Source organism: Coloeus monedula, assembly GCF_965178545.1.
Source record: "Coloeus monedula genome assembly, chromosome: 9".
Taxonomy (NCBI): domain Eukaryota; kingdom Metazoa; phylum Chordata; class Aves; order Passeriformes; family Corvidae; genus Coloeus; species Coloeus monedula.
In genome coordinates, this window is record NC_138789.1 from 30,442,420 (window position 1) to 30,469,449 (window position 27,030).

Here is a 27,030-nt window from a genome sequence, read left to right on the forward strand (position 1 = left end):
TAACCCAAACCATTCCATGACTCCAAAGCCAGAAGGTGCCTGTGGGGTTTGCTCAGGAGAACAAGCCCTGGTGCCCCTGGGTGGCCAGTAGGCACCAAACCAAGCAGAAGTTTGGTAAGTGCCAAGAGTGAAACTTGAATATCAAAGCCTGTAACCCATGAGGCTGCAGAGTGTGTTCATCCCCTGGAGGTGCCTGTGGATCCCTGGATGAAGCTGCTGTGAGCAGATTTCAGGGCTCTCAGCACAAGGCTCGCCCAAGTTAAAATTCTGATGCACTTTGTGCTGTGTGTGTGATTCTGTTTTAGATACTGATATGGTCATCATTTATCTCTCGGCTGGGATCACATCAAAAGATTCCTCTGAAGATGATAAAAAAGTAACTCTGCGTGTCATCAACGAAGAGAACAGCTTCCTCAATAACTCAGTGATGATCCTCACTTATGCCCTCATGAACGGTGAGAGACACCTGTCATTTCCAGGCCATGAAATTCCCCTTCTGGCACAGCACAGCTCGTTAATTAAGCTCATTCAAGAATAATTCCAGGCTTTGCTGGAAGCAGTTTGTTAATGGATTTTGGCACATTTAATCCAGAAGCTGCATCCAGATGTTGCTACCTTTATGACTGTGTTTATAAACTGGTATTCAGAAGTGTGCCACTATATCCTTGTGTAGCCCAGTGCAGCTGCAGGGTTATAAAGTGTTGTGGCCTGGATTGTCCAGACTGAGTTAAATTTGGTACTTATTGCAACTGCAAACCTTCCTGGGGACTTCCTGGGGCAGCAAACTGGGAGCAAGTGTGATTTCATCAGCCAGGGAGGGTGAATGGGAGATCAAACCTAATCTGAAATGCTTTGGTAACCTGGGAACCAACTGACAGTGAAGTTAAACACGAAGATCACCCACCCATTTTCCAAAAAAGCATTTTCAGCACAAGAGCAGTTTGTTGTATTACTGAAAACGGGCAAGGAAATGAATGCTTAACCTAAGGGATGATTTGGTTGTAAATTTAAACACTCATTTGAGACTGGGGCGTGCAAAAGGCTTTGATTTGTCGGCAGGAGTTGAGCCTGGGACTTGTGCAAAGTGTGGAACTGGAATGTTGAAGTTGGGGAACAAAGCCTGTTATCTTCCAGGGCGGAGGATTCGCTCCTGGTCCTGCCTGTGGGTGAGCCACCGGTGGAGAACAAAGAGCTGTCCTGTGGATTTATGGGGCACACAAGTCTTTGTTCCAAGGCCTTTGTTTAAAGTGGGGATGTGAACAGCATGGCAGATTTCTGCACTGTGCAATAGAGAGAGGCAATCTCATTAAATTTTGTGTTAGGTAATTAATTTTCCTCAAACCCATCTTGAAGCACTTTATCACTTCAATAAGAATATAGAATTTTCAGCCCTGCAGTACAGAGTATGGATCATTCTGCTTTTATTTCCAGTCCTTGGGAGAGGGATGCAGAAGCCTGGATGGAAATGAAGCTTGTTTGACCTGTTTGCTTGTGTTTTGTGCCCCTGCTGTGTGGCAGAGGGGGTGACAGGGCTGAAGGAACTGGCCTTCCTGCGGGACCTGGCCGAGCAGAACTCGGCCAAGTACGGGGTGCCCGACCGGAGCGCGCTCCCTGTCACCAAGGGCAGCATGATGGTCCTGAACCAGCTGAGCAACCTGGAGACCACCGTGGGCAGGTTCTACACAAACCTGCCCAACAGGATGATTGATGAGGCCGTGTTCAGCCTGCCCTTCTCGGATGAGATGGGGGATGGTGAGTGCTGACCTTGGGTTCAGGTGTAAAAGCATGAGAGAGCGGGGTTTCTGTGCTTACATATCCCCAGATACACTGGAATCCTACAAGATTTGGGGTTTAGGTGTGTTTCCAAGCCTTTTTGCCTGTAGCATTTTCATCTGCAGAACGTCTGGTTGTGAAAAAAGTGGGAGCAAGACAAGGAGTCGACAGATTTAGTTTGGATTCTCAGGGTGACATTTGTTCCTGTGTACGAGTACATACACAGCACTCATCACTTAATCTGAGGGGAGAAGTTCTTGGTACTGGAGGGAAACAGGTTGGAGTGCCATCCATGGCAGCCCTGTGTCAGAGCAGGATGGAACCAGCCTTGCAAATGGCACAAGGAGAGATAATGAATTATTGTCCCAAGTTGGCCACCCTCAGCCCTCCGTGGCTGCAGCACACCCAGACTGTTCTGAGACCCAAACGAAGTTTAAGGCTGTTCTCAGCAAATCTGAATAAGAGCTTTTGCTCCTTCCTGCATTCTCTCCCTCAGTGATTAAGCTCTGTTGTTGCTCTCTCCCAAAGTTATATCCAAGCACCATGGAAAGCGTGAGCAACCAAAGGGTTGGGAGTGGTGCAAGAGAAGTTTGTCTTGCACAGATTTCAGAGTGTACTTAAAGGCTTGTACATGCAAATGGATTTTATATTGGGTTGAGGGAAGAGCTGCTGAGGTTGCAAACAGTGGAGAAAATAGGAGTAAGAAGGTGTTGCAGAGTTCTCACCTCAGGCATGAGTTGCATCCCAAACTGTTGGGTAATTATGGCTGTGATTCCCAGCACAGGGGCAATACTGGGATTTAGTTAGGCAGAGGAGGTTTAATATTCTTGTTATGCAGTTAGATGAGCAATAATTCATCTCAACTGTTGCTTTACAAGGACAAAGTCACTTCCTTCCTCTTCCATCCTATTTTTTAAGCTGCCTTAAATTCTTTTAAAGGAACAAAATACTCTGCTGGCTTCCTGTACAAATTTATTTCTTACCTATAAGGAATCACTGACAGCCCCCCAACCATCAGTTGTGGTGTGTGTTCTAATAAATTGAGTAATATACTTTAGGTCACTGTCAGAAACACTAATTAACTAATTAGGGAGAGTGGCTGACAACAGCCAGACCCGACAGAAACCCTGCTGAGCCTCCCTGGCCATATTCCAGCATGGAATATATATAAAATTTAACTGTGTAACATTTCAAAAGGCTCTGTTTCCTCTAAAAATAATGAACCAGATAATATTGCTGATGGTTTTATGGTGGTTGTCTCCTTCCAAGGCCTGATCATGACTGTCAGTAAACCCTGCTACTTTGGGAACCTCCTGCTGGGAATTGTTGGAGTAGATGTCAATCTTGCCTATATCCTGGAAGATGTCACCTATTACCAGGACTCCCTGGGATCCTACACCTTCCTCATTGATAATAAAGGTAATGTTACCAAATAATCTCCTCTAGTCCCACTGAGCTCATGAACCACCAGTTTTGAATTCTCATGTCTCTGAGCAGTCTCCAGGTGCTGAATGATAATATTTATTACAAGTTTAATTGCATGTTGTTGGTTAGCTTTGCCTAAGAGTTGCTGGAGATTTTAGGTAGATTCATGACTTGAAACTTCTGTCCTGGAGTTCTGATTTGGAAACTTGCTGTGGGGATTTCCTACATCTGTGACATCCAAGGTTTTCTAGGAAAGAGGGAAAACTGGTGTAAATGTGTGTCCCCAGCTCTTTTCCTCTGATCCAGCTTGCTTTATTGCTTATTTTTTCAAGCTGGTTTTCATTTGCAACCCCTTTGGTGACAAGATTGTTTGGTCACTGCCATCTTTGCCAAAATTATATACAATGGCTGTATATTCTTTTTTCCCCTACAAATACCCATCTTGGGCTTAGTGTTTTAATGCATTCCACATTTGGGGCTGTGTGTTTGGTTTTTAGGATACACTCTGATGCACCCCTCCCTGACCAGGCCCTACCTGCTGTCTGAGCCTCCTCTGCACACAGACATCATCCACTACGAGAACATTCCCAAATTTGAGCTGGTGCGCCAGAACATCCTCAGGTAAGGGTTGGGATGCAGCTCCCAAACGTGCAGCACTGGAAGTATTTCTAGAGGAATTTTAAGAGGATATAAGGTAAAATTCCTTTTCCTACAATATCTGGGTACTTGGATGAATTTTTTTCCCCTGGTTTGGTTTTTCCTCCAACTTTCTTCATGTGTTATGTAGTGTTTCCCAGCTGATCTGGGGAATATTCCTTCTCATCTCTGTCTTCCCTGTCAGGAAGATTTCCCACTGTTTGGTCGTGGTTTTCTTTTATCCTCTGCCTAATCTGAGAATTCCTAAGCTCAAAATGTGGGGGTACACAAGTACATTTTCAGCATACACACACTTTCCTTCCCCAAGCACAAATAACAGTTAATTCCTTCAATTCTTATGAAAATTACATAAATGCACAACAGAAGGATTTTGCTTAAGTCCTAACAGTTTTGCTCAGGGTTGAATAAAGTGCTGGATGTTTTATCTGCCACTGCAGCATTCCCTTGGGCAGCCAGATCATCACAGTTCCTGTGAACTCCTCGCTGTCCTGGCATGTCAACAAGCTGAGGGAGATTGGGAAAGAAGCCTACAATGTCAGCTATGCCTGGAAAATGGTAAGGAAAACAAGTGTGGGATGGCCCAGAGGGAGCTCATGGCTCTGCTACTCTCCTTCCTTCAGTTTGGAAGTATCTGAGCACTAATCTCAACCCAGAGATTAAGGTGGAATCTAAGGTTAAACATAATCCAGATGAATTCACTGATGCCGGTAATGATGGGTCACTTTGTGCCAACAAACTCAAGAAGGTACCTGTGGATCATTTCACAGTATTAAGTTAAATCCAACCTAAAGGATTAAGCTGAGCAGTTTTAAGAGATTAAATCTGTCATTGTTTAATAGAATTTCACACAGGAAGGTGTCTGGAGCTGATTTTCTAATATTGTAATGCTGCATTTAATATCAAACTCTCTTTGCAGAGCAGCTGGGACACTCCAGGGTTTGCTGGGCTGCTGTAATTTAGAGTCCTTAAAATACCCAAAACCAGTAAAACATGTGGCACATGCAGCACCCAATTAAGAGTGGAAATAATAAAATCTGGTATTTGGGAGTCAATTTGTTTGTGCTGTCCATAAAGGGAACACCAGTGTGTGTCCAGCCATGGGAACCTGCAGCCTCTCCTCTGTTAATGACAAAAAATCCCCATGGAACAGTGTGAGAATTCCTAACAGTGTTAGAAATTATTGCTGACTGAGCAACAAAATGAAAGTCTCGCTTGGTTTTCAGGGAAAAAAGATCACAATATTTTTATTTTCTGTGTTAAGTATGGAAAAGTGGTTTTTGTACAGCTCAGTGGCTCCGATACACAGAAATTCTGTACATCCTGCACATTCTGGTTCTGTTTGGTGACTGGCTGGTGCTCTGCAGGTGCAGGACACGTCCTTCATCCTGTGTGTGGTGGTGATCCAGCCAGAAGTTCCTGTGAAGCAGCTGAAGAACCTGAACACGGTGCCCAGCAGCAAGCTGCTCTACCACCGGCTGGACCTGCTGGGCCAGCCCAATGCCTGCCTGCACTTCAAGCAGCTGGCCACCCTGGGTAAGGGCCCTGCCAGCCTGTCCTGGCCACCTCAGGGACACAGGGGCATCCAGCTAGGAAAAAACCTCCAGGATCGAGTCCAAGCTGTGCCCAATCCCCACCTTGTCCCCAGCCCAGAGCACTGAGTGGCACGGCCAGGAATTGCTTGGGCACCTCCAGGGATGGGCACTCCAAACCTCCCTGGGCAGTTCCAAGGCCTGAGCACCCTTTCCATGGGGAAATTCCTGCTGATGTCCACCCTGAGCCTCCCCTGGCACAGTCACACCTCGTGTGTTTCTGTAGAGTGTGGCAGCACAAAGTAAAAACATGGACAATGCTCTTCCCTTGAGAAGCTTTTACTTCCAAGGCTGATTTTCTAATCAGCTCTTCCCTTCTCCCAGCTCTTCATGGTCACAGTGACCTGCTCAGTGCTGAGCACTTCCACAGAATCACAGCAGAGTCTGGGCTGGATCCCACAGGGATCATCAAACCCAGCTCTTAAGTGAAGGGTTCATGCAGGGATTGAATCCATAACTTTGTTACCAACAGATTGACTTCTTGCAGGATGGATGAGTGGGGCTGCTCACAGAGTGAGTAGGGGATGAATGCACTGTGGGTCCAGCGGGGTCCCTGGCAGTGCAGTGAGAAGAGCAGAGGTGTCTCACCAAGCTTAAACCAAGTCCTCTTCTGGCTGCAAAGCACCTCCCTGACCAATAACAGAGTAGGATGAAGTCCCAGCCAGGTGTGCAGGACTCTGCTGCTCTTTTGCTTTGGATTTATGGAAGTTTTTCCCTGCCAGAAGCATTGAATACCATCAGAGTCAGAAGCTAAGCCTGTGAGGGAGAACAAGAACTTCAGTGCTCTGATGGTTTCCAGACCCTCCTCACCTGCTTAAAAATTCTCAGGTTTTGATAAGCTGAAGTGGTTCTGCTCTTCTGACTAATTCCAAACATTGATGGGAAAAAGGGAGAGTCTCCATGGCAGTTCCAGTGTCTGGGAAGGATGGAGAACTTAAAAGCCAGGAGTATCCCAAGAACAGAGGGGTTTTACATAAACATCCTACACTGCAAGCTGTCCTATTTAGGTATAATGGTGGGAGGTCCCTAAAATCTCTGTTACAGGAAGTTCTGAACTAAATACTTCTGTTTGTAGCAGGATTTGAAGCTCTCAAGGTGCATCAGTGGCAGAGTTGTGAGATTTTTCTCAGCTCTTCGTGGCCCTGCAATTTAACCCAGTGAGATCAAACTGGAGGAGGGACCTGACAAACCTATGGAAATTGCTTTGCCAGTTGCTTAAAACCCAGGGGTTTTTCTTTCTTTAATGTGGTGCCTAATCTTGGTTATCTTATATCCAGTAAGATATAAATGGAAAATATCCCAAAAATGCAGTGCTGAGCTGTCAAGTGGAAAAACTTCACCAAAGCAAAATGAGAATATTTGGCCTGGGAAGCAGATGAAGGCCTGGAGTGGAAGTTTGGAAGTGGGGACTGCAGCACACGTGTGGGGATGTGTTTTAGAGGAATGTGACTAAAAGCAGAACACTTCACATGCTGCACTGCAGTTTTTCCTCTGGGCACCATTCCACACAGGGAATTCAGGTTCCATGGGTCACATCCTCAGAGATCTTCTCAACCCTCAGCCCTACATCATCATAATCATTTCTCTTTTTAAAAAGAAAAAGCTGTCTGGTTTTGCAGATTTTGCATGATGAAAGTTCACTTTTTAGTTTGTTCTGAAAATCAGACAGCTGCACTTTTATTGGGATTATTTATTATTCTGCACTTGGAATTTTCCAGATGTTCATTCTCTGGAACTGAAAATGCTCATTTTCATTTTCCTCTGGGGTATCCAACCTAAACAGGGATACTTAATTTCTTCTTTAGCCCATAATCTTTTCTTAAGGTAAAACAGCTTCTGTTATCTCACAAAAAGTAGTAATTCAGAAATGATTTAGACTTTGGGAACAAGGGCATCAAGTACCAAATGGCACACAGAGATCAGAGCAGGTGGGCTGACTTCTGTGTTTGGAAGCAAGAAGGGGAGTTCATGTGCAGCCTGAGGTTAGGGGGAAACTGTGCTGGGAAGTGCTCCAGGTTGGGTGGAAAAATGGATGTTTCCTGCCCTCCCTCTCAGTCCAGAGTGTCCTGCAGGAGTTTTGTGTGCTGAGGTGTGGGGGAGAGGGGAGAGCAGCAGAGCCATTCCTGCCACACGGACACCACGTCAAGGACCTTCCCGTGGTGCAGATGTCCTCCCTGTGCAACATGTGCAGTTCATGATCCTGAAATTCCTGGTGTCTTGGTGTTTGCAGAGAGCCCCACGGTGATGCTGTCTGCAGGCAGCTTCTCCTCTCCCTACGAGCACCTGAGCCAGCCCGAGACCAAGCGCATGGTGGAGCACTACACGGCCTACCTGAGTGACAACACCCGGCTCATCGCCAACCCCGGCCTCAAGGTGGGCCCTCAGCACCCCAGGACACTCTGGGACATCCTCCTGTCCCACTCCTTCTCACAGTCACACACTGGTTTGGGTTGGAAGGACCTTAAAGCCCGTGCAATGGCACCCCTGCCATGACCTGTGTGTTTTCCCTGAGCCATCAGTAAATGACGTTATTGTGTCTAATGGCACTTCACTTACCGTGGGTTTTTCTCTAAAGCTTACTTTTGCTTGCAGCAGTTTGTGGCTTGGAAAATGAATTGAGCAAATGCTTGAATAATCTAACAATGCAACCTGTAAATCATCTGGTTTTTGCATTGCCCAATAGAAATATTTCTTTTTCAAAGGCAGATAGATTGTCGTGAAATCCTTGCCTGCCATTGTGAGTAACCTCGCTCTAGCTCTGATTATAATTTGAGCTGCCATTTCTAAAGTTGTGAAAATTGTTTTAGGGGATCTGTAGGGCAGAAAAATCCACCCTAATATTAATAAAGGATCTCACTATGATGAGTCCCATTGACATATGAGACCACACAGTTGCATATTCTCTCCTAACACTGCAAGGAAAAACGGTTGGCTCAGTATAAAACAATGTGCTTGTCTCTCTTGGAGAGCTTCAGTAATCTTTCCAAGAGCTTCTTGAGCTTCAGGGGAGAGGATTCTAGGTGAATTGATATTACAGTCTCCCCTCAAGAGATTAAAAAGTGGTGCAAGTTCATAATTTGTGATTCCCAAGATTGGTCTGATCCAGTTGATCTCTCCCAAAAGCTGCTGTAGATCTCGCAGATTTTTAACTTGAGTTCTGACTTGCATCTTCTGTGGTCTTATTGCTTGCTCTGTAAGTCTCCATCCTAAATATCTCCATGGTGAATTTTCTTGCATTTTTGAAGTGGAGATTTCCAGTCTGGCTTTTTGGACTTCTGTAATCACACTGTCACGAGCTTCTTGCAGCTCTCGTTGTGTGGACGCTGCAATGAGCACATCATCCATATAATAAATAATTATTGCTTGTGGAGATAAGGCTTGCACCACAAACCATTGACAAATGGCTGGGACACCTTCCATTGTCCCAAGCTGCTCCAACCTGGCCTTGGACACTTCCAGACATCCAGGGGCAGCCCCAGCTGCTGCTCTGGGCAACCTCACCCTCCCAGCCAGGAATTCCTTCCCAACATCTGATCTAAAGAGTGGCGAGAGCAGGGGGGCAGAACTTTATAAGCAGCTGTTGAAACAAACACTAGAGAAGTTAAAGCCACAGTAAATTCTTAGCAGAAATACCTTTGTGTTTTTAGGCATATAAAATAGAAATCTCTATTTTCTGTGCAAGCAGCACATTATTTATATTTACTCCAAGTTAAAGAAAAAAACCAACAAACTAAAAGCCACAGAGATAACACCACCAATATTTCATTCCAATAATCTGCTTGGAATGTCTGGTGTGAGAAGCCTTGAACCAAGTAATTGAGTCGAGATGATCCCCGATGGCTCTCGGGGAAGCTTTTATCATCTTGCCATGCAAGTGCTGCAGGAACCCTGCCAGCTCTGCCTTTGTTTTGCAGTTTTCTGTCAGGAATGAAGTAATGGCAACCAGTCACGGCACGGATGAATGGATGACCCAGATGGAAATCAGTGGCCTCAACAGTTACATTGTCAGGCGTTACATAGCAACCCCCAATGGGGTGCTCCGCATCTACCCCGGCTCCCTCATGGACAAAGCATTTGATCCCACCAGGAGACAATGGTGAGGTTTGAGGGTCCCTTCAGCAAAGCTTTGAATCATCTCCGAGGGCAAGAAGGAAAATATTTAGAGTTGGTTTCGTAGCCTGAGGGTTTTTTTTCTTTTTTAATTTAGTTAAAAACGTTTTCGTCGTGGGGAGAAGGCTCAGAGCTTAAATGCAGCCAGCTCAAACGTTTATTGGTTCTAATTTCATTTATTGGTTCTAATTTCTAATTTCATTTATTGGTTCTAATTTCTAATTTCATTTATTGGTTCTAATTTCTAATTTCGTTTATTGGTTCTAATTTCTAATTTCATTCATTGGTTCTAATTTCAGGCCTTTTTATTTGCTGGGGTAGTTGGTGTTTCATAGCCCAGCTATGGCAGATGGGAACATAAATATTCAGAAAATGAGCATCCCCTTCAGGGATTAGCTAATTCGGGAGTGTTTGAGCTCCTCGGGCCCTTTTTGGTTGTTAATATTGGAGCCTTTTTGTTTGTTTACAGTGGCTTTTCTCACTGCTTTCAAGGAGGGATTAATGATGCAGCAGCATCTGATTTGGGCAAAGAGCTGGGGACATTCCAGATGGGAGCCTGAGACCTGAGCAGGCTCTGAGTGTGTTCCAAAGGGTGGGATCTGTGGGAAGGAGCCAGCCAGGTGCTGGGACACTGGGAAAAGCACACATCCCAACGCTCTGGCTCTGCAGTGCTCCTGGCAGGTCTCCTGACCCATGTTTTCCCTGAAATTTGTAGTGTTATGGGAAGAATGTGCAAATAAAACCCTGGGAATAAAGCAGAAGTGGGTTAAGTTGCTCAGGGGCTGTTGCTCTGGGTAGGGAGAAGCAAAGTGATCACTTTTTCTTACAGAAAAGTGTTTTCAAAAGCTTTATAAGCTTTTCTATGGCAGTGGGAAGGTATTTGACATGACTGTGGCTTATTTTATGCTGAAGGAAGTTTTGAGAGGTTATAATTTATAATCACTGATATTTCTCCGTTTTCTTGCCTCAGTTCTGTCTTTTTTCCACAGTTTGCAGTATAATCATTTTGCCAGGGTTTGCCTTGAGTTTGAGACACTGCTGGCACCAAGTCCTGTGTTGTTCTGGGGAAAATGTCTGAAATTACATTAAATGTGTTCTTTGCAGAAGTAAACAGAGCATTTTTCATGCAGCTGGATGTACTGGGGGACCGTGTATTGGGCCAGTCTGGGTTAGGTCAGAGTCCCAGTCGTGTTTAGGTACTTGTTTGTTATTAAAAACCATTAATTTGATGGCCTGTTGTTCACAGTGTGCAGAATTTAGTGTTTGTTGTTTTGGGCAAGTCAAGGATTCTGTCTTAAAGTTACAGAATTTGGCACTAATTATGAACATTTCCTTTGGCTTCCCTTAGGTACCTGCATGCAGTGGCTAATCCAGGCCTGATCACCTTTACTGGGCCCTACCTGGATGTGGGAGGGGCTGGATACGTGGTGACCATCAGCCACACTGTCCATTCCTCCAGGTGAGGGAGTCTGGAGCTTTGGGGCAGGCAAGAAGACTCCAAATGATCAGAGCTGGGTGACTCTGTGTGCTCAAGAACTGAAAGCCAAAGCTGGTTTTAAAGAGCTTTGGGTGAAATGTCATCCGACCTTGTGGAAATGGGGTATTGAAACACTGGGAGAAATGCATTTGATAGGATTATGTGAGCTCTGTGCCTTAATTGGTGCAGGGGTAATAACAGCATATTAAAAAAAAGGATTGGTTGGTGGGAGTGTGCTCCTGATGAGCACGAGATGGGATGGCCAGGGGAGGAGGAGAGGGATTGCTTTCCTGAGGAGAGGGATTGCTTTCCTGAGGCACTTTGGGATGCTCCCTCTCTGCTGGAAGTTAAATCCTTCTCCATCAGGGCTGCTAAGCTCCAAATTTCCTCAAGTTCCCCACACCCACACTGGTGGAGTTGTAAGGAGCAGGGAGGTGTTTGGAAGGGAATTGGAAGCTGATCCAAGGCCAGAGGGGCCAGGCCACACTCCAGAGACTGGGGAGCTCCTCTCCTGGGCTGGTGAATCCAGCACTTCTGCACAGGGCTTCCAGGAGGAGGGAGGTTGTGAGGCAAAGCCTGTGAATCTCCAAGTGTTCTTCCAGGATTGCTGGGAACAGCAGGGCCCGGAGTTGGACTGGATGATCCCTGTGGGTCCCTTCCAGCTCAGGATATTCCATGATTCCATGAAATGACTTTTTCCTGGAGGACCAGACTGTTGTTGTTCCAGCTCCCTCCTGGCCAGGCCCCAGCCTGAGGCCAGGATTTGGGATGCAGGATGTTTAAAGGAGCCCAGTTTATAAAGCATGGATCAAACCTTGCTGTCATAAGCTCTCCCAGATTCCCATAATAGCAGTTACCTGTCCTGGTTTTTACATGGCGTTTCCTCCAAGCTCCCTACCCAACAGCCCACCAGTACAAAGGTAACTTCCAGTGTTGTACTGGGAAACAGATATCCCAAAGCCCACAGGGAATGGGACATGGCTCCTCCACTCTTCCAGAGATTGCCCTGCTTTGTGTGGGATTTCCCAGCACAGGAGCTCTGCCTGTGTGTTTTGGCAGGAGCATTTTCAGCCCCAGCCCCTGCGTGGTGCTGCTCACAGAGGAACTGACTGAGGGGAAGTGAGCACTTGTGTAAGGAGAGAAGTGCAATTAATCAGAATTGGGATTTTTATCTAGCAGGGGATGGTTTACTCAGCTCTAAGAACTTAAAGCTCCTGTGGGTTATTAGAACATGATTAAAGAACAGTTAAACAAAGTTTGGCAGATGTGAGTGTGATTCCTGGGTAAATATGACCTCTGAAGCTCATAGTCACATGTGGTTATAATCCCCAAAGAGGCCTGAGCTCAAAATCCAGAGGGGTGGGGAGGAATCCGTGGAGTTAACAGGAATTCTGGCATTAGGGACCGCTGGGAGGGTTTAAACACCCACATCAGTGTAGCCAGAGCTGACACCTCTCATTCCCATTTTCTGTGTATCTTATTTCTTCTTTTGGAGGCTGGGAAGAGAAGATTTATGCCTGATGTGGTTTAATGCAGTTGGCATCAGCAAAGCAGAAGGATTTAATGCTTAAAAATGAAGCTAAAATATTTACAGTCTTCTAATGGCTTTATGTCTGTTAGGACAGAGCAGAACTTCAGAGCCTGATGCCTTGTCACACATGAAATGTGGCTGTGCTGCTTCACTGCCATCCTTCCATTCCTCCTCCAGGAAATGTGAACAGTAAATTAAATGCAGGTTTTTAGAATTTATATTTATCTGTCTACAAATGAGATTTGACTACGTCTCCACTGCACCTCTTTCAAAGCAAACAAACCTCAGCCCAGTAAACAGAGCTGGGTTTCCATGGAGAAGGGGTGGCCAGAGCTCTGTTTGTACAGTCCAGCTGTGCCTTGCAGCATCTTCTTGTCCTGAAGGTTTTTATTCCTGTCTTTGGAGATAAAATTATGTAGAAAAGTGGATTTTGAAGAGCAGCGAGTCAGAGGTGTAAGGTCCACAGGGGTGCAAATCCCACACGCTGTGACTCGAGCTGATCCTCGTGTGTCCTGCAGGGCCGAGAGGGGACTGCTCTGGCTGTGCCCTCTCAGTGCTGCAGGGAGCAAACTGGGAGCAAACTGGGAGAACTGGGGTGTTAGGAATGGAGGAAGGACAAAGTGCAGCCTCAGGCTGCTGCACACCACCACATCACAGGGTCCTTTTCATAACCCACCCTAAGAAATGTTCTTTTCTTCTAATTTTCTGCCTGCCATTCATAATCTCTCCCACACTCTGGAGTTTTAGGGATTTAGCTCAAAGTCTGGCACCTTCATATTCATTCCTCCTGCTGGGGGCTGAGCAGAGGAGGGGGGTGCAGGTAACTCCTTCCAGCCGGGGGGGGTGGGATGCTGGAAATGCAGGAGCTGCATCCTCTGTTTGTTTGGGTGGGTGGGGAACTTTTAATCCTAATTTCTGTCGCTCAGGATTAAATGTCTGTAGGTGGTGGGGGTGTGTGTAGGGTGAGATCCACTCCTGGGCTGTCTCCTGTGCTGGTTGTAGAAGAGGCAGACTAAAATATGAAATTATTATTATTATTATTCCAGCCCTGAAAGCTTTTCCCTTGCCCCCTCTCTGCAGTGCTCAGATGTCCTCAGGACACTCCGTGGCCGTGATGGGCATCGACTTCACCCTCAGATATTTCTATAAAGTCCTCATGGACCTGCTGCCAGTTTGTAACCAAGATGGGGGCAACAAAATCAGGTAAAGCTGCTCCTGCCAGGCACAAAGTAAATAATTTATTTATTTTCTTTAACCAGATGAGCCAGAGGTCGTTCCCAACTTCATTTATCCAAGGATTCTGTTACTTTCAGTGCATGTTCTCTGATTTCCAGTGAGCTTGTCCTTCTCATAAAGATTATGTGGATGTTTTTGTTATTCCAGATCAAACTGCCATCAGCTAAATAAGCAATCTGCAGGATTACAAAAGCAGAAGAGAACAGATTTGATTTGATTTTTTTGGTTGTATTTAGACTTCTTTGAAATTCTGGGTAAAACAACCACTCTTTATTAAATGACCACACTTCCCAGTTCTTCTGTTTGTTTTAATTTTACCTGTTTAGTCCCTGTGAGCATGTAAGAATGATACAGGGCCTCAGTTATTTTAACTCCAATTATTAAAAGACACTTTTGGGATGTTTTTCTCAGAAATCCATAGCACAGCCTGGGCAGAAGAATTCAGATTTCATCTGGAGTATCCAATTTCAGTCAGGCCCCTGGGTATCTTAATTGTTCCTTTCTTGGAAAGTCCTGTGGGGGTGGGATAAATTCTGGTTTGGATCTGGAGTAACTTGATAACATGGTTTGGGCATTGCTCTTGGTTCCTTGTTTGTTTTTAAACCTTAAATTTGGGAAGGGAAGTGGTTTTCTGTCATCCTCCCAGTTCTTTCCTGGTTTGGGTATTTTTCTATCTATTTTGTGGTGTATAAAAAAAACCAAATCAGGATTTCTGGTATGGCATTGCTCCCTCCTGGTTAAAAATCAGCAAGGTCAGATGCTTTATTCTGTTCCTGCAATCCCTAAATGAGGAGTTTTGAGGATATTGTTCAGCGTTGGACCGTTCTGATGTAGAAATTGGATCCAATGTTTCCAGTCTTTGCATAAATGCAGGTTCTGGGGGTTTTTTAGTGTATCTGTCTTAAGGATTTTCTGTCACGAAGAAGAGCAAACACCACATCCCTACATGTATTTCTAATGGAAACCCCCCCAAAAAAAATCCCAAGTCCAAGTTTTCCTGCCTCCTTTGTACCCTTACAGAGCACAGAGGCTTTCCCTGCTCTCTGCTCCCTCCGGAGCTGCTGTGGCTGTGTGACACATCCCATGGGAATCCCACTCAGATCCAGCCGGATTCCTGCTGTGCCCAGGCTGTGGCTGCCACCCTGCTGAGCTTTTGGGAACATCAAGTGGGGTTTTAACCTCCCCCGTGTCCCCTCTGTGGCCACCGAGTCCCTGATGTCGGTGCCACCCTGAGCCGGGGCTCCTGCGCCTTCCCCAGCGCCGCCGTCTGTGGCCATGGAAACGGGAGAGGGGGAAAATGGGATGGATTGAACTCCCTGGATTCTGGGTGGGGACATAGATCTGACATGGGGAGAGCTGAAAAGGGAGAGGAAAGCTTAGGAGGGCTGAGAGTGCAACTGGAGTGATTTATCCCCCCCTAAAATCGAATTCTGAAGGGGGAGGGCATTAAAGGAGAGTGTGAAATCTCTCTAATTAATTAGTCACATAGTAAATTAATAAACGATTAAAGCTTTCCAAGTTCATTAGGCTCTGTTCATTTCTGGCTCTTCCCCAGTCAGACAATGCACTGATGGCTTTTCCTTTCTGGTTTTAATCAGCTCTGTTTTCAGCTCCTTGATGGCCCCGGCTCTCTGGAGCAGGAACAGCTGGAAAAGCTTCACGGAAATACCTGATACATTCTTTAAGGACATTTTGCAGGGAATTTGTTTCATGGCCCTGTTAAATGGAAACCTTTAAAAGCCCTTTAGGACCGTGTTTTATTTCCCCCTGTTCCCCTGAAGCCCAAAGAGGTCTAACAGGAGGCTCTTGCTGTGTTTTTGGGGGCAGGTGCTTCATCATGGAGGACAGGGGGTACCTGGTGGCACATCCAACCCTCATCGACCCCAAGGGCCACGCGCCCGTGGAGCAGCAGCACATCACACACAAGGTCTGCCTGCTTTCCCTTGCCTTATTTCCATCATCTCTAATTCCTGAGCTGCTGTTTGTGGCCGATTCCAAAGGCACCAACTCCTGCCTTTCCCCCTTAGGAGCCTCTGGTGGCAAACGACATCCTGAACCACCCAAACTTCGTCAAGAAAAACCTCTGCAACAGCTTCAGCGACAGGACCGTGCAGCGCTTCTATAAATTCAACACCAGCTTAGTGGTGAGCATGTGTTTCTATCCAATTCTGCTTTTGAATGTACTTTGGTTGAGCTGGGTTTCTTTTGGTGGAAGCACAAGTCCCTGCCAGGCTCAGCAGCCGGGGCTGGGAGCCAGCCTTCTGTGGGGATTGGCCTCCGTTCCCCTCCCCAGACACAAACCAGGCTGCACAAACAGAGTCCCCTGACAGCCAGGGGTTATGGATGTGATCCCTGGCCAAGCGTGGCAGCTGTCTGCAGGGTCCCAGCCAGCATCAGGGAAAGAAGGGCAGTTTGCTGTTGCTGAGTGAGGATTTTCCAGGCATGGTTGGGATGTGTTGCTTTGGATCTGGGCTGACCTCTGGCTCCAGCTCTGACCAGCGTCACGTCCTCCTGTGAGGTCTCTGATAACTTACCTTTAGGTGTCCCAATAAATCCATTTACTGGTGAGCATTCCCATTTGTGAGACTGAAATCTCTGGGGTCCTGCACACTCTGTGCCCCCCATGGATCCTGTGGGAGCTCCCTCTTGTGAGGAGTCTAAACCAGGGGCTGTCGTCCCTCACAGAGCCACAGATCCACCCTGGCCAAGTCCCTCCAGAGTGATTCCAAAGCTGTTACACTCTGTGGGAGAAGCTGCTCTTGAAATACTACTTTTCAATTATTACTAGGAGGAGAAGGTGGGAAATGATTCACAAATATTTGCAAGTCACATCAGAATACATTGATTTATGTCAGGTTGGCTTAAACATTTTCCTCACACTTGGAATGCCAAGTGGGAAGTGTGATACTGGGAAGGAAATTGTGTAGGACAGAGCAGAAACTTGTAAAAAGGAATCAGGAAGGAGTCTGCAGGAGCTGGGCATTGCTGTAGTGGCTTTTTTCAAGGCTCAGGAAGTTTCCAGCCCATGGCAGTGGCTCCCATCAGAGTCTCTGTGGAGGTCACTGAGGGCTGGCACAGTGGGGACGGGTCAGTGAGCGATGGGAAGGAGTGAAATGTCACCTCTGCTGCCACATGTCCTCATTTTCACAAGCTAAGCCTATTCCTTTCTGTCTTCAGCAAAGTCTTTTCACCCACAAGTGTCCTGGAAGCAAAACTCACCCACCCCTTAATCAGCCTCAGTTTTGTGAGGGCAGCACTCCTGTGAATTGCTGTCCCCACAGCTCTGTAGGATCCCTTGGAAGGGGAAGAGTCTTCAGCTCCCTAAAACAACACTTTACACCACTGACACCTTGTTTTTCCCCAGGGTGACCTGACCAACCTCGTGCACGGCAGTCACTGCTCCAAGTACAGGCTGACGAGGATCCCGGGCACCAACGCCTTCGTGGGAATCGTCAACGAGACGTGCGACTCGCTGGCCTTCTGTGCCTGCAGCATGGTGGACAGGCTGTGCCTCAACTGCCACAGGTGACAGGCTGGGGTGGGCTGGCACACGCCCTCCCTCTTCCTTGGTTTGGGCTTTATCAGAACAAAATCAGTTCTTGAGGTAATTCAGCACAAAATCAGGGAGAATCAAAGGGTTGCTCTGCCTGTGCTCCCTGTGAGAGGTGCAGGGACTTGGGGTGTCGGCTGGGTTGTCAGTGTTTAACCCAGGGTGGATAATGCTGGAAGACACTGAGCGATTCAGTGTCTCAGGGGTAGTTACCTGTGAGTGAGCCCCTTTCTTCTGGCATATAAATTCCCATGGTTTGCCACGGATTGGTGGTTTTTCATTGAGGGGATCTAGGAGGTTTTGCCCACACCATCCTGACGTGTTTGTGGCACTGCCAGGAAGGATCCTTACATCTAGATCTGAGGGATTGCCTGCTTTTGGAATTCCAGGGATGGCTAACAGAGGTTCTATCATGATGTCACCCTCAGTCCTGGTGCAGGACAGAGCACTCCCTGTTCCTAGGGAAGGAGCAGAGTCTCCGGACAGCCTTTTCCATGGGAACTGCTGCTCCAGTCAAAATATGGTAGTGTCTGAAGGGTTTTCCCTGTGTTTCCTGCCTGCAGGATGGAACAGAACGAGTGTGAGTGTCCCTGTGAGTGCCCACTGGAGGTGAATGAGTGCACTGGGAACCTGACCAACGCCGAGAGCAGGTGAGAGGCAGGACACTGCAGGAACAAATAAATCTCTGTTTGTCCTGCTGAGCTGCAGGGGATCCAATAGGCAGAATTTTTAGTACAATTAAACAGATGACGTGCAGTAGGTGAAGATTATTGTAATTGATTGTGCTTTGGGTGCTTGTGTAACACACGGCTTTACTCTTGGCTGCGATGCAGGAATCCGAGCTGTGAGGTGCATCAGGAGCCCATGACTTTCACAGCCATCGATCCCAGCCTGCAGGATGCACTCCCACAGTGCATCAACACCCAGTGCAACCAGAGGACAGAGAGTGGGTAAGGTGGCCTTCCCCACCCCTCAGAATACACTCTTGTGGAAATAATCCAATGGAAATAGTTCTTTCTTACGTGGTTTAAAGGAAAAAAATTAGGGGGAAAAAAGTATGCCAGAATGAGGTTCTGCTCCTGGCATGGAGGGCTCATTTTTGCTCGTAATGAGCAGTCTCCATTCTGACCAGACTTCCCAAATCCTTTCTTCCGTCTTCCAAAAGCTGCAGTGAAAGGCTGGAACTGCAGCCAGACTTCACCACACTGGGAAATGCCTTATTGGAGGAGTTACAAGTAGGATTCTCCCTTTGCTCAGGCTGAGTGATTCAGGAAAAAACCAAAACAGACAGAGCTGGAAAATGGATGCTGGAAATGCAGCTTCCCTGTATAATTTCCCTTGTGGTATTTGAGCACTTCCATGGAATTTTTTCTGGCTAAACTCATGTACTTGAGGGTTTACAGATGATTTTGGCCTCACTCTGTCTCATGGTTCTAAAGCAGACTGAGCTTTGCAAAGGAGAGCTGGAAAGTAACCGTGTCTTCTTTGGATCCTCCTGTGCAGGGATTGCTTCGGAGTGCTGGACTGCGAGTGGTGCATGGTGGACAGCGATGGGAAGACCCACCTGGACAAGTCCTACTGTGCCCCTCAGAAGGAATGTTTTGGTGGCATCGTGGGAGCCAAGAGTCCCTATGTGGATGACTTGGGAGCAATAGGTAACTCAGCCTTTCTGAGCAGGTGCTGCTTTGGCTGCTCGTGTTCCTGAATGTGCAGGAGGTTCTGCACATAACGTTTACCTCTTAGCCCAGTGCTAAATCAGCGTAAGGAGTGCGCCAGGCAGGAAGGAGGTGGTGAACGTTACCTGTTGGAAAACCCTGATGTGGAGCTGAGTGTAACTCCACATTCCTGTCTTTTAAGATGCACCCTCTCTGAATTCCTTCTCCTCTTCCCAGTGAGCACAGTCAAGCATCCAGAAATCCTTGCAGAGCCTCTCCATGTTCCATGTTGATTTAACCCTTCCTGCAGAGCATTTACGGTGTTGTTCTCCCTCTGCTTTATCCCTTTTGCCTTAGGAGATGAAGTGATCACCCTGAACATGATCAAGAGTGCCCCGGTGGGCCCCGTGGCTGGAGGCATCATGGGCTGCATCATGGTGCTGGTGCTGGCTGTGTACGCGTACCGGCACCAGATCCACCGCCGCAGCCACCAGCACATGTCCCCGCTGGCCGCGCAGGGTGAGCTCAGCTCAGGGGCTGAACAACAGGGTGGGGATGAAAAAACCCAACAAAACCCAAAGAAAAAGCAATCCCAAAGCTCTCCCCTCGGTTTTGTGGCAGCGCTTCCCCAGTTTTATTCCAGTTTGGAGCCGTGGGGAGCCGGGCCTGGCGCAGGGGCTGTGTCTTGCTGCCCTCTCCTGGGTACAGCCAGAGCTGCTGCTGCCCAGGGAGCCTGCCCAGACCCAGAGGGAGATAAGCTAAGCTTTGCCAGAGCTCAGCCACTAATCCCAGCTTTCTGCAGCTCGGCCCAGCAGATCCATCATGTGTTTATTTTGTGCAGCTGCTGGGAGTGACACACTTTTCACCCCCTTTGGGTTTGGGATGTGGCTTTTTTCACTTGTGTTTCCTGGTTCTGGTCCATGTGATGTTCCTGGAATGTCTGTGCGCAGAGGGATGAAACCACTGAAGCCTGAGAGGCAAAACTGTGCTGGGAGAAGGGATACTGGTAGAAAGATAAAGATCCAGAGGTGAGAACACCTCCCTGGAAGTGTTCCAGGCCAGGTTGGAGCAACCTGGGATAGTGGAAGGTGTGGCATGTTCCCATGGCAAGGGTGGAACAAGATGGGCTTTAAGGCCCTCTCCAACCCCAATTAATTAATTCTGTGAATTTAAGTGTGATCAGAGCTAATTACCTCTATATTTGATCATCCCCCAGCTCTGTTTTAAATCAGTTCCTTCAGAACTTTAAAGTGAGTCCCTTTCAGGGGGAGGTGGGATGAGGCATTTTCCTGGTATCCCAGCCCCAAACATGTTGGAAGAAGAGCAGCCCTATCTCAGACCAGTAAGACAAAGTGCTTCCACTCTGTTACTGGGGTGACAGCTGGCAGTAAGGTGATGCAGAACTTCTCTCACCAGCTGTGTTTTTCTGTTTGTAACGCTGTGTAGAAATGTCAGTGCGTATGTCCAACCTGGAAAACGATAGGGACGAGAGGGACGATGACAGCCATGAAGACAGAGGAATCAGTAAGTACCAAACCACTGTGCTGTGAAAAACTGTGAGATTAAATCAGCCATTTGGTTTTTAATACCCTAGATTTGAATATGTGAGGAGGCCCTGTGCTGATCAGCTGTAGAAAATGACAGAGCAATGTTTTAGTTCAAACATGCAGTGCACCTTCAGTCTCATGCTGAAAAATGATATTTTTCACTTTTAAAAGATAATTCTCCATTAGATGTGGAGGAGTTTTGCCCCTCACAACCCCTGTCATGAGCACTTCCTGAAATAGCTCTGATCAGCTTAAAAATGGCCACTGGGACAGCACAGGGTATGGAAAACTCTTCCCCTTGTTCAGCCTTGGAAAGCAGAAGCCAAGGCTGGCAAGTATGGTCAGCAAACACGGCAGTAAATCTTCTTTGCATGGATTTGGGATGCCTTTAGTTCTTTGCCATCCAATAAAAATGGCACTTTGCATGATCCTGGTGTGCTGTAGGTTGAGCTGGTGTACCCACACTCCAGGGGAGCTCCAGAGTCAGACCAGGTCCCTGGGCCCTCACTAATACAATACTCAAGATTTCAAGCTGTATCAGCACTCAGAGATGGAGAAAAAGCATATCTGAGCTTCATGGCTTGCATCTACTGCTTCCCCATGTCCCTTTTTGTTCCCTTCGGAGTCAGCTTGCAGTGCTGCTGTGGGATCCTCGGCACTGGCGCAGCCCAGGTTCCCCATTTAAACCCCAGCTCTGCTCCTCCTCTGTGGCTGGGCAGTGCCCTTTGAAGCAGAGGTGTTGGCTGAGCTGCAGGAGGCTGCTCCTGCTGCCGTGGGGGTCGGTGAGGCGCTGCTCTGAGGTTGGTTTTGTGTCTCGCAGTCAGCAACACGCGGTTCATCGCGGCGGTGATCGAGCGGCACGCGCACAGCCCCGAGCGCCGGCGCCGCTACTGGGGCCGCTCCGGCACCGAGAGCGACCACGGTGAGTCCTGGGCCCTGCGGTCCCTGTGAGGACTGGGGGACTCGTTTTCCTACAGGAGTCTGGCTCCTTGTAGATAAGGTGGCCAGAACTAAAGCCAAACAAAAAGCTTTGCCCCTTCTTGCTTTGCTGTTGGATAGTTCTGACTTGGTTTGTTCTGAGGGGAAACCTCGCTGGGGGCCTCAGCATCATCCCGAGGGCAGCGCTGATCTCTGCTCCCTTTGACAGGGACAGCATCCAGGGAATGGCTGGAGCTGGGCCGGGGGAGGGGTGGGCTGGAGACCAGGAAAAGGTTCTTCCCCCAGAGAATACTGGAGTGACAGGGGAATGGCTTCACGCTGAAAGGGAGTAGGATAGATTAAATATTAGAAAGAAATTCTCTGTGAGGCTGGGCAGGCCCTGGCACAGGGTGCCCAGAGCAGCTGTGGCTGCCCCTGGATCCCTGGCAGTGTCCCAGGCCAGGCTGGACAGGGCTTGGAGCAGCCTGGGACAGTGGAAGGTGTCCCTGCCTATGGCAGGAGTGGAATGGGATCATCTTTAATGTCCCTTCCAAACCAAGCCATTGTGGGATTCTGTGATCTTCCAAGCACCTTTAAGCAAATGCTGGTCACCATTAGGCTCAGGGGGTTGGGATGTGTCTCCCCTGCCCTGAGACTAAATCTCCTTAAATCTGGAAAGCTGCTAGAAGGGTGTAATGCTGTTGACTCATGAGGAGGCTTAATTTATTAGGAAATGAAGAGGAGGAGGGCTAGACAAGGCAGTCTGCAAGCTGTTAGCTCTGCGAGGCCGGGGACCTTACAGCAGACCTGGCCCAGCACTTAAGGCACTGGTTGCACTAATGGAATTGGGACAGGAAACACAAAGGCCAAACCCTTGGAATGTGGATGAACAGATGTCTCCTAGACAATCTTGCTCTAGGAGGAATTACCCTGGATTTGGGATGAGATTACCTGTGCTGAGGCAGATTTGCCAGATTAATGCTCCCTCTGCTCCTTTTCTTGCAGTCCCAGCAAATCCTTCCCATCTTTTAGTCATCCTGGGTTAGCAGGGGAGATGTCTACCTCCATCTGGAATGTGCACTGCTATTTTTAGTTTCTGTAATTCCATCTTCTTCAAAGGGCTGCCCAGGCTTCTTCCCCAATTCCTCCGTGCCAGCTCCAAGCCGTGACTCAGAGCATGGGAAATGGGAGGCAGCTCTGGGGACTCAGCTGCTATTTTTACCACCCTCCTTTTAGGTGTCTCCAGCTGAAAACCTGACCGAGATGCTCAGGAGCACCAGTGCTTCCTCAGCCTTTAGGCCTTGTTTTTTGAGAAGGATTTATTTTCCAATTAAAGCAAGATCTTTTTCCTTTTACATTTCATTTGGTTTGGCATTTAGAATGCTGAGGTGGAGTTGTTTGCCCTGCAGCCTGGTCTGAGTGGGAACAGCTGGTTTGGATAAATCCAAATGTCCCAGGAATCGGAGCACCTGCTTCCAAGGCAAGGGACAAAACATCTCCAAGGGATCTGTTAGGAGATGGATTCCTTGCTGGAAAGTAAGGGCTGCTAGCTGGCTTCCCAGTGACACCATTTCTGTAGGATATCCCAGGGAATGTGATGTCTCATCACTCCTGATCTGGATTTTAACTCCTCAGACTCCAGCAGCAGATATTTCAGCCAAAAGAGAGCCTTGAGCTAATTGCTCCATGTGTGTGAGCTCAGCTGGAAGTGTCAGTACCCTCTGGTAGATGGAGCTGCTGTGTGAAACCCTTCCCAGGTGCATCCCATGGATTTGTTAACTGTGGGAAGCTCACCAGCATTAAACACAGATGCTTGGGTTTTGCAAACAGGTGACAAGTGCTCTCATCCTTTGAAAAATAAAATACAGCATGATGATTGTGAAGAAATTTTGCTGCTTCTAGATACAATAACTGGGAATCCTTCCCAGAAAGACGTAGGTGGTAGGAATAGAGGTACCAGAAGTGGATTCCACCTATTTACTGTCTAAAAATCCAGGTTTATATCTTAACAGATTTTTTGGGGGTGGTATTTTTTATGTTTTGGTTTGAAATCAGTGCCAGCAATTCCGTTGTTACAAACTGTTGAACACGTGGATGTTGTTACTCCTTGGGGAGGCACAAACCACAGGTCCCCAGGGGTGGTGGCAGGGAAAGGGATCCGTTATGGATGTCCAGGAGAGGATGAGTTTGTTGGGTTTTTACTCTGTTAATTAAAGAAAATCGTTCTACACTCTCTCGAAGCACCCTATGTGTGATTCCACGAAGGGTGCCCAGCCAGCCCTGGGAATTCTGAGCATCCAGCCTCACTGGTGCTGTTTATTCCCCAGGCTACAGCACCATGAGCCCTCAGGAGGACAGCGAGAACCCCCCATGCAATAACGACCCGCTCTCGGCCGGCGTGGACGTGGGCACCCACGACGAGGACCTGGAGCTGGACACGCCGCCGCAGACGGCCGCGCTGCTGAGCCACAAGTTCCACCACTACCGGCTGCACCACCCCACCCTGCACCACAGCCACCACCTGCAGGCTGCTGTCACCGTGCACACCGTGGATGCTGAGTGCTGAGGACACCGCAGCCACCACCTGGGCACTGCTGGTACTGAGGACAGCACAGCCATCACCTGCAGGCCTCTGTCACCATGCACGCTGTGGATGCTGAGTGCTGAGGACATCAGGGCCACCACCTGCAGGCTGTGGCACTGAGGACACCACAGCCACCACTCTGGAGCAACGGGGACTATGCTGCTCCCCAGGGACAACCTCACGGGCTTCCCCACCAAACTGAGGCATCAGAGCTTTGCATTTTTACAAATGTAAGGTTGGCTCTGGCCTAGAAACGTGCTTGATGAATGGACCTGCCAAAACATGGAGACAGATGGAGCAGGAGGCATGTTAGACCTCCAGGAACAGGGATGGGAGTTTATCCAGCAGCTGGAGTTTGGAGCCCTGTTGTGCTGAGCCAAGAGGAGGGAGAGAGCATAAAGAGCCAGAGATGATTTGGTTTCCTTAACTGGAAGAGCAGGAATCTGCAGCTGGAGAGTCCAGAAGTGCCAGCCAGAGCAGGGGAAGGCTGCTGGCTTCTCTGCAGGTGGAAAACTCCCTGCTCCCACAATGCTGTGCAGGACCTGGGACAATGCATCTCAAGATTTTTAAGTAAAGGATTATTTTTCTACTATTTATTGAACTTGAAACTTTGGGGGGAGGGAGGGGAGAAAACCTGTTAGCAATTCTCAACGAGTACCACGTGCATTCTGTGCTGGGAAGTGGTTCTTCCTGGGAAAACAGCTGTTCCTTAGGAGCTGACCTTCATCCAGTGCCCCACTCTGCAAAGGGAAAATGAAGAAGCCCTCTCTGCCTCGGTGTTTACATTAGGATTGCTTTCTTTTCCACACTTGTTTCCTGTAAATATTACAGCCTGATTTCTATTCCAGTATTGTCTTCCTATTTGCAGAGGAGAAATCCTGTACTCTGTTACTAAAATTCTGCCCAGAAGCCTCTCCATCTTTATCTCTTCGCTCATCCTTAAAGGATTCCTGTGTGGAAGTAATAAAGAATTTCTTTAGCATTAGTGACCAGATAATCCCAGATGGAATCTGTGCCATTCTTCTGTTTCCTTAGACCACAAGTAGGGATAAACCAGTGTTTTGTAAAACTTGGGTTACTGTGGAAGAAACCTTGAAACCATAATGAGAAGCTGCTGCTGTTTGTCTGGAATTTTAACCTTGCTTGATAACTCAAACAAAGATTAATCAATGTCTACAATGCAGGGCATCATAATTATCAATTAGTTTTAAATCACAGTGTTGTATTTTAGATTCACATTTTGTGATTACAATGGTATCAAGCCGTTCTTGCACTGTGCATATGATAAACATCCATTTAGATGTAGGGTTTTTTAAAAAAAAAAATCACTTGTTTTAATTAATATGGTACTTAATACTGTATTATGTAAAAAATTGGTTCTTAAACAGTACAGTAAAATAACTATATGTGTGATACCAGGATACCCCTTTATACTATGTATAAAATTCAAATCTCTAGTGAAATAAACTGTATATAAGTATAGATCTGTGGGGAAGTGGCTGCACTGAAAAGATTCTGCCTCAGTTTGCTTCTCTGGCTGAACAGGACTGAAAATTCACTCCAGTTCCTACGGTTTTATCAACAGCCTTGAGAGATCTAAACTTAAATGTAAATGACAGTATTGATAGAAGTTCTAAGGCCTTTTTTTAGCTTGTTGGTCATTTTTTGGGAAATGACATTTCTGGAAGTGGTCAACCACTGCTTGGAGTCACCAAATCCAGTAATTTCAGGGTTTTATTCTCCTGATCCTCTCCTGAAACCTCAGTGGCTCTGGGCTTGCTGTTGTGCTGTGTTTGAGCAGGATTAGGTGGAGGCTTTTTGCTGACCAGGCACTGCAGGAATCCACTGAGCCTCTGCTTTGTGCTCTCAGAGCTCTGCAGCTGATGCCCTGGGTATCAGCCTTGATTCATTTCTGGTTTGGAATCCAAAGTTATGCTGGTGCTTGGATACCCTGGGACAAACCGTTTTTGATAAAATGTATCAGAAATATCACTAATAACCATATACATTGGAAAATGTCATCATGTTGATTACTTGAGCTACAATGTTATTTCAGGGGAGAGGTTTTTTGGTGGTTCTTCACCTTCCATGCCAGCAGAAGGTGCTTGCAGGGTTCTGTTGCAGCTCTGCCAGGAGCACAGCAGCTTCCAGAACCTTGGAACAGCTCTTGGAAGTCCCAGCAATCAAACCCTTTTTGCTTTTGCCTTAAAAGCTTTTCAAGAGCTTCTCCTCGCTGCTGCTTCATCATTTTTTTTCTGGGACATACAAACTGTTCCTGATTTGAGGGGTCAGGATAGCCCTGCTTGACTTGAAGTGATGGCAAGAGCCCGAGCACTTGCTGGTAAAAAGTAATTACAGAAAAAACCCCCTGATTTGCAGGTGTGCCAAATCCCAGCTTCCAGCACTGACACTGACCTTGTCCCAGCAGGAATAAATGGGATGCTGGGAAAGATAACACTGCTGATAATGGATGTGATTGGGGTTTATAAGGAGCTGCATGAGAGCTCTTCATTTTTACTGCCTGTGTACTGCCATGGCCTTCCCTCCCCATCATCATTTTACTGTGTTGACTGAGCAGCAAGATCATAAAAGGAGCAGTTATACCCTGGATCCTCCTTCCCTAAACTGATAAGACTTTATGGCCATTAATTTTCCTCTTCTTTCATTTTTGCATCATAGTTGTATTAATTTCCTGCAGGTTTTCTTTCGTTCTCCCAACAAAAAAAGGTTGTTTGAAAATGAAAATGAGCATTGCCTTTAGTTTGTGTTCAGTAATGTTAAATTGACTTGATGCTTGGAGTATTTGGGATCTGCCAAGTGTATGGATTTTTCCTATATCCAAGGAACCATGGAGAAGCGTTTCTATGGGCAGAATATATTGATTGAAAATGCATTAAGATTATTTTTAAAAATTTATTTATGCTATTGCCTAGCTAAAAAGTGTGATTTGCAAAGACAAGCCTGGTACAATTTGCCCA

At 47.2% G+C, this 27,030-nt stretch overlaps 1 protein-coding gene across 1 annotated transcript in view; it reads left to right on the top strand.

Moving 5' to 3' along the window:
- CACHD1 (cache domain containing 1) overlaps positions 1-24,249 on the top strand; it is a gene marked incomplete at its 5' end in the record, with an annotated part of 87,453 nt that extends 63,204 nt beyond the window's left edge. The window contains 20 exons of the mRNA XM_082287511.1: positions 306-455; positions 1,519-1,752; positions 3,043-3,192; positions 3,696-3,819; positions 4,293-4,410; positions 5,220-5,388; positions 7,675-7,817; positions 9,359-9,540; positions 10,903-11,013; positions 13,643-13,765; positions 15,626-15,725; positions 15,826-15,942; positions 17,163-17,323; positions 17,912-17,998; positions 18,182-18,298; positions 18,852-19,003; positions 19,361-19,522; positions 20,450-20,527; positions 21,371-21,472; positions 23,796-24,249. Coding sequence (XP_082143637.1) covers positions 306-455; positions 1,519-1,752; positions 3,043-3,192; positions 3,696-3,819; positions 4,293-4,410; positions 5,220-5,388; positions 7,675-7,817; positions 9,359-9,540; positions 10,903-11,013; positions 13,643-13,765; positions 15,626-15,725; positions 15,826-15,942; positions 17,163-17,323; positions 17,912-17,998; positions 18,182-18,298; positions 18,852-19,003; positions 19,361-19,522; positions 20,450-20,527; positions 21,371-21,472; positions 23,796-24,034 — 2,819 coding nt within the window. The 3' untranslated portion in view covers positions 24,035-24,249. The remainder of the gene's footprint in view (positions 1-305; positions 456-1,518; positions 1,753-3,042; positions 3,193-3,695; positions 3,820-4,292; positions 4,411-5,219; positions 5,389-7,674; positions 7,818-9,358; positions 9,541-10,902; positions 11,014-13,642; positions 13,766-15,625; positions 15,726-15,825; positions 15,943-17,162; positions 17,324-17,911; positions 17,999-18,181; positions 18,299-18,851; positions 19,004-19,360; positions 19,523-20,449; positions 20,528-21,370; positions 21,473-23,795) is intronic.
- Between the last annotated feature and the right edge of the window lie 2,781 nt (positions 24,250-27,030).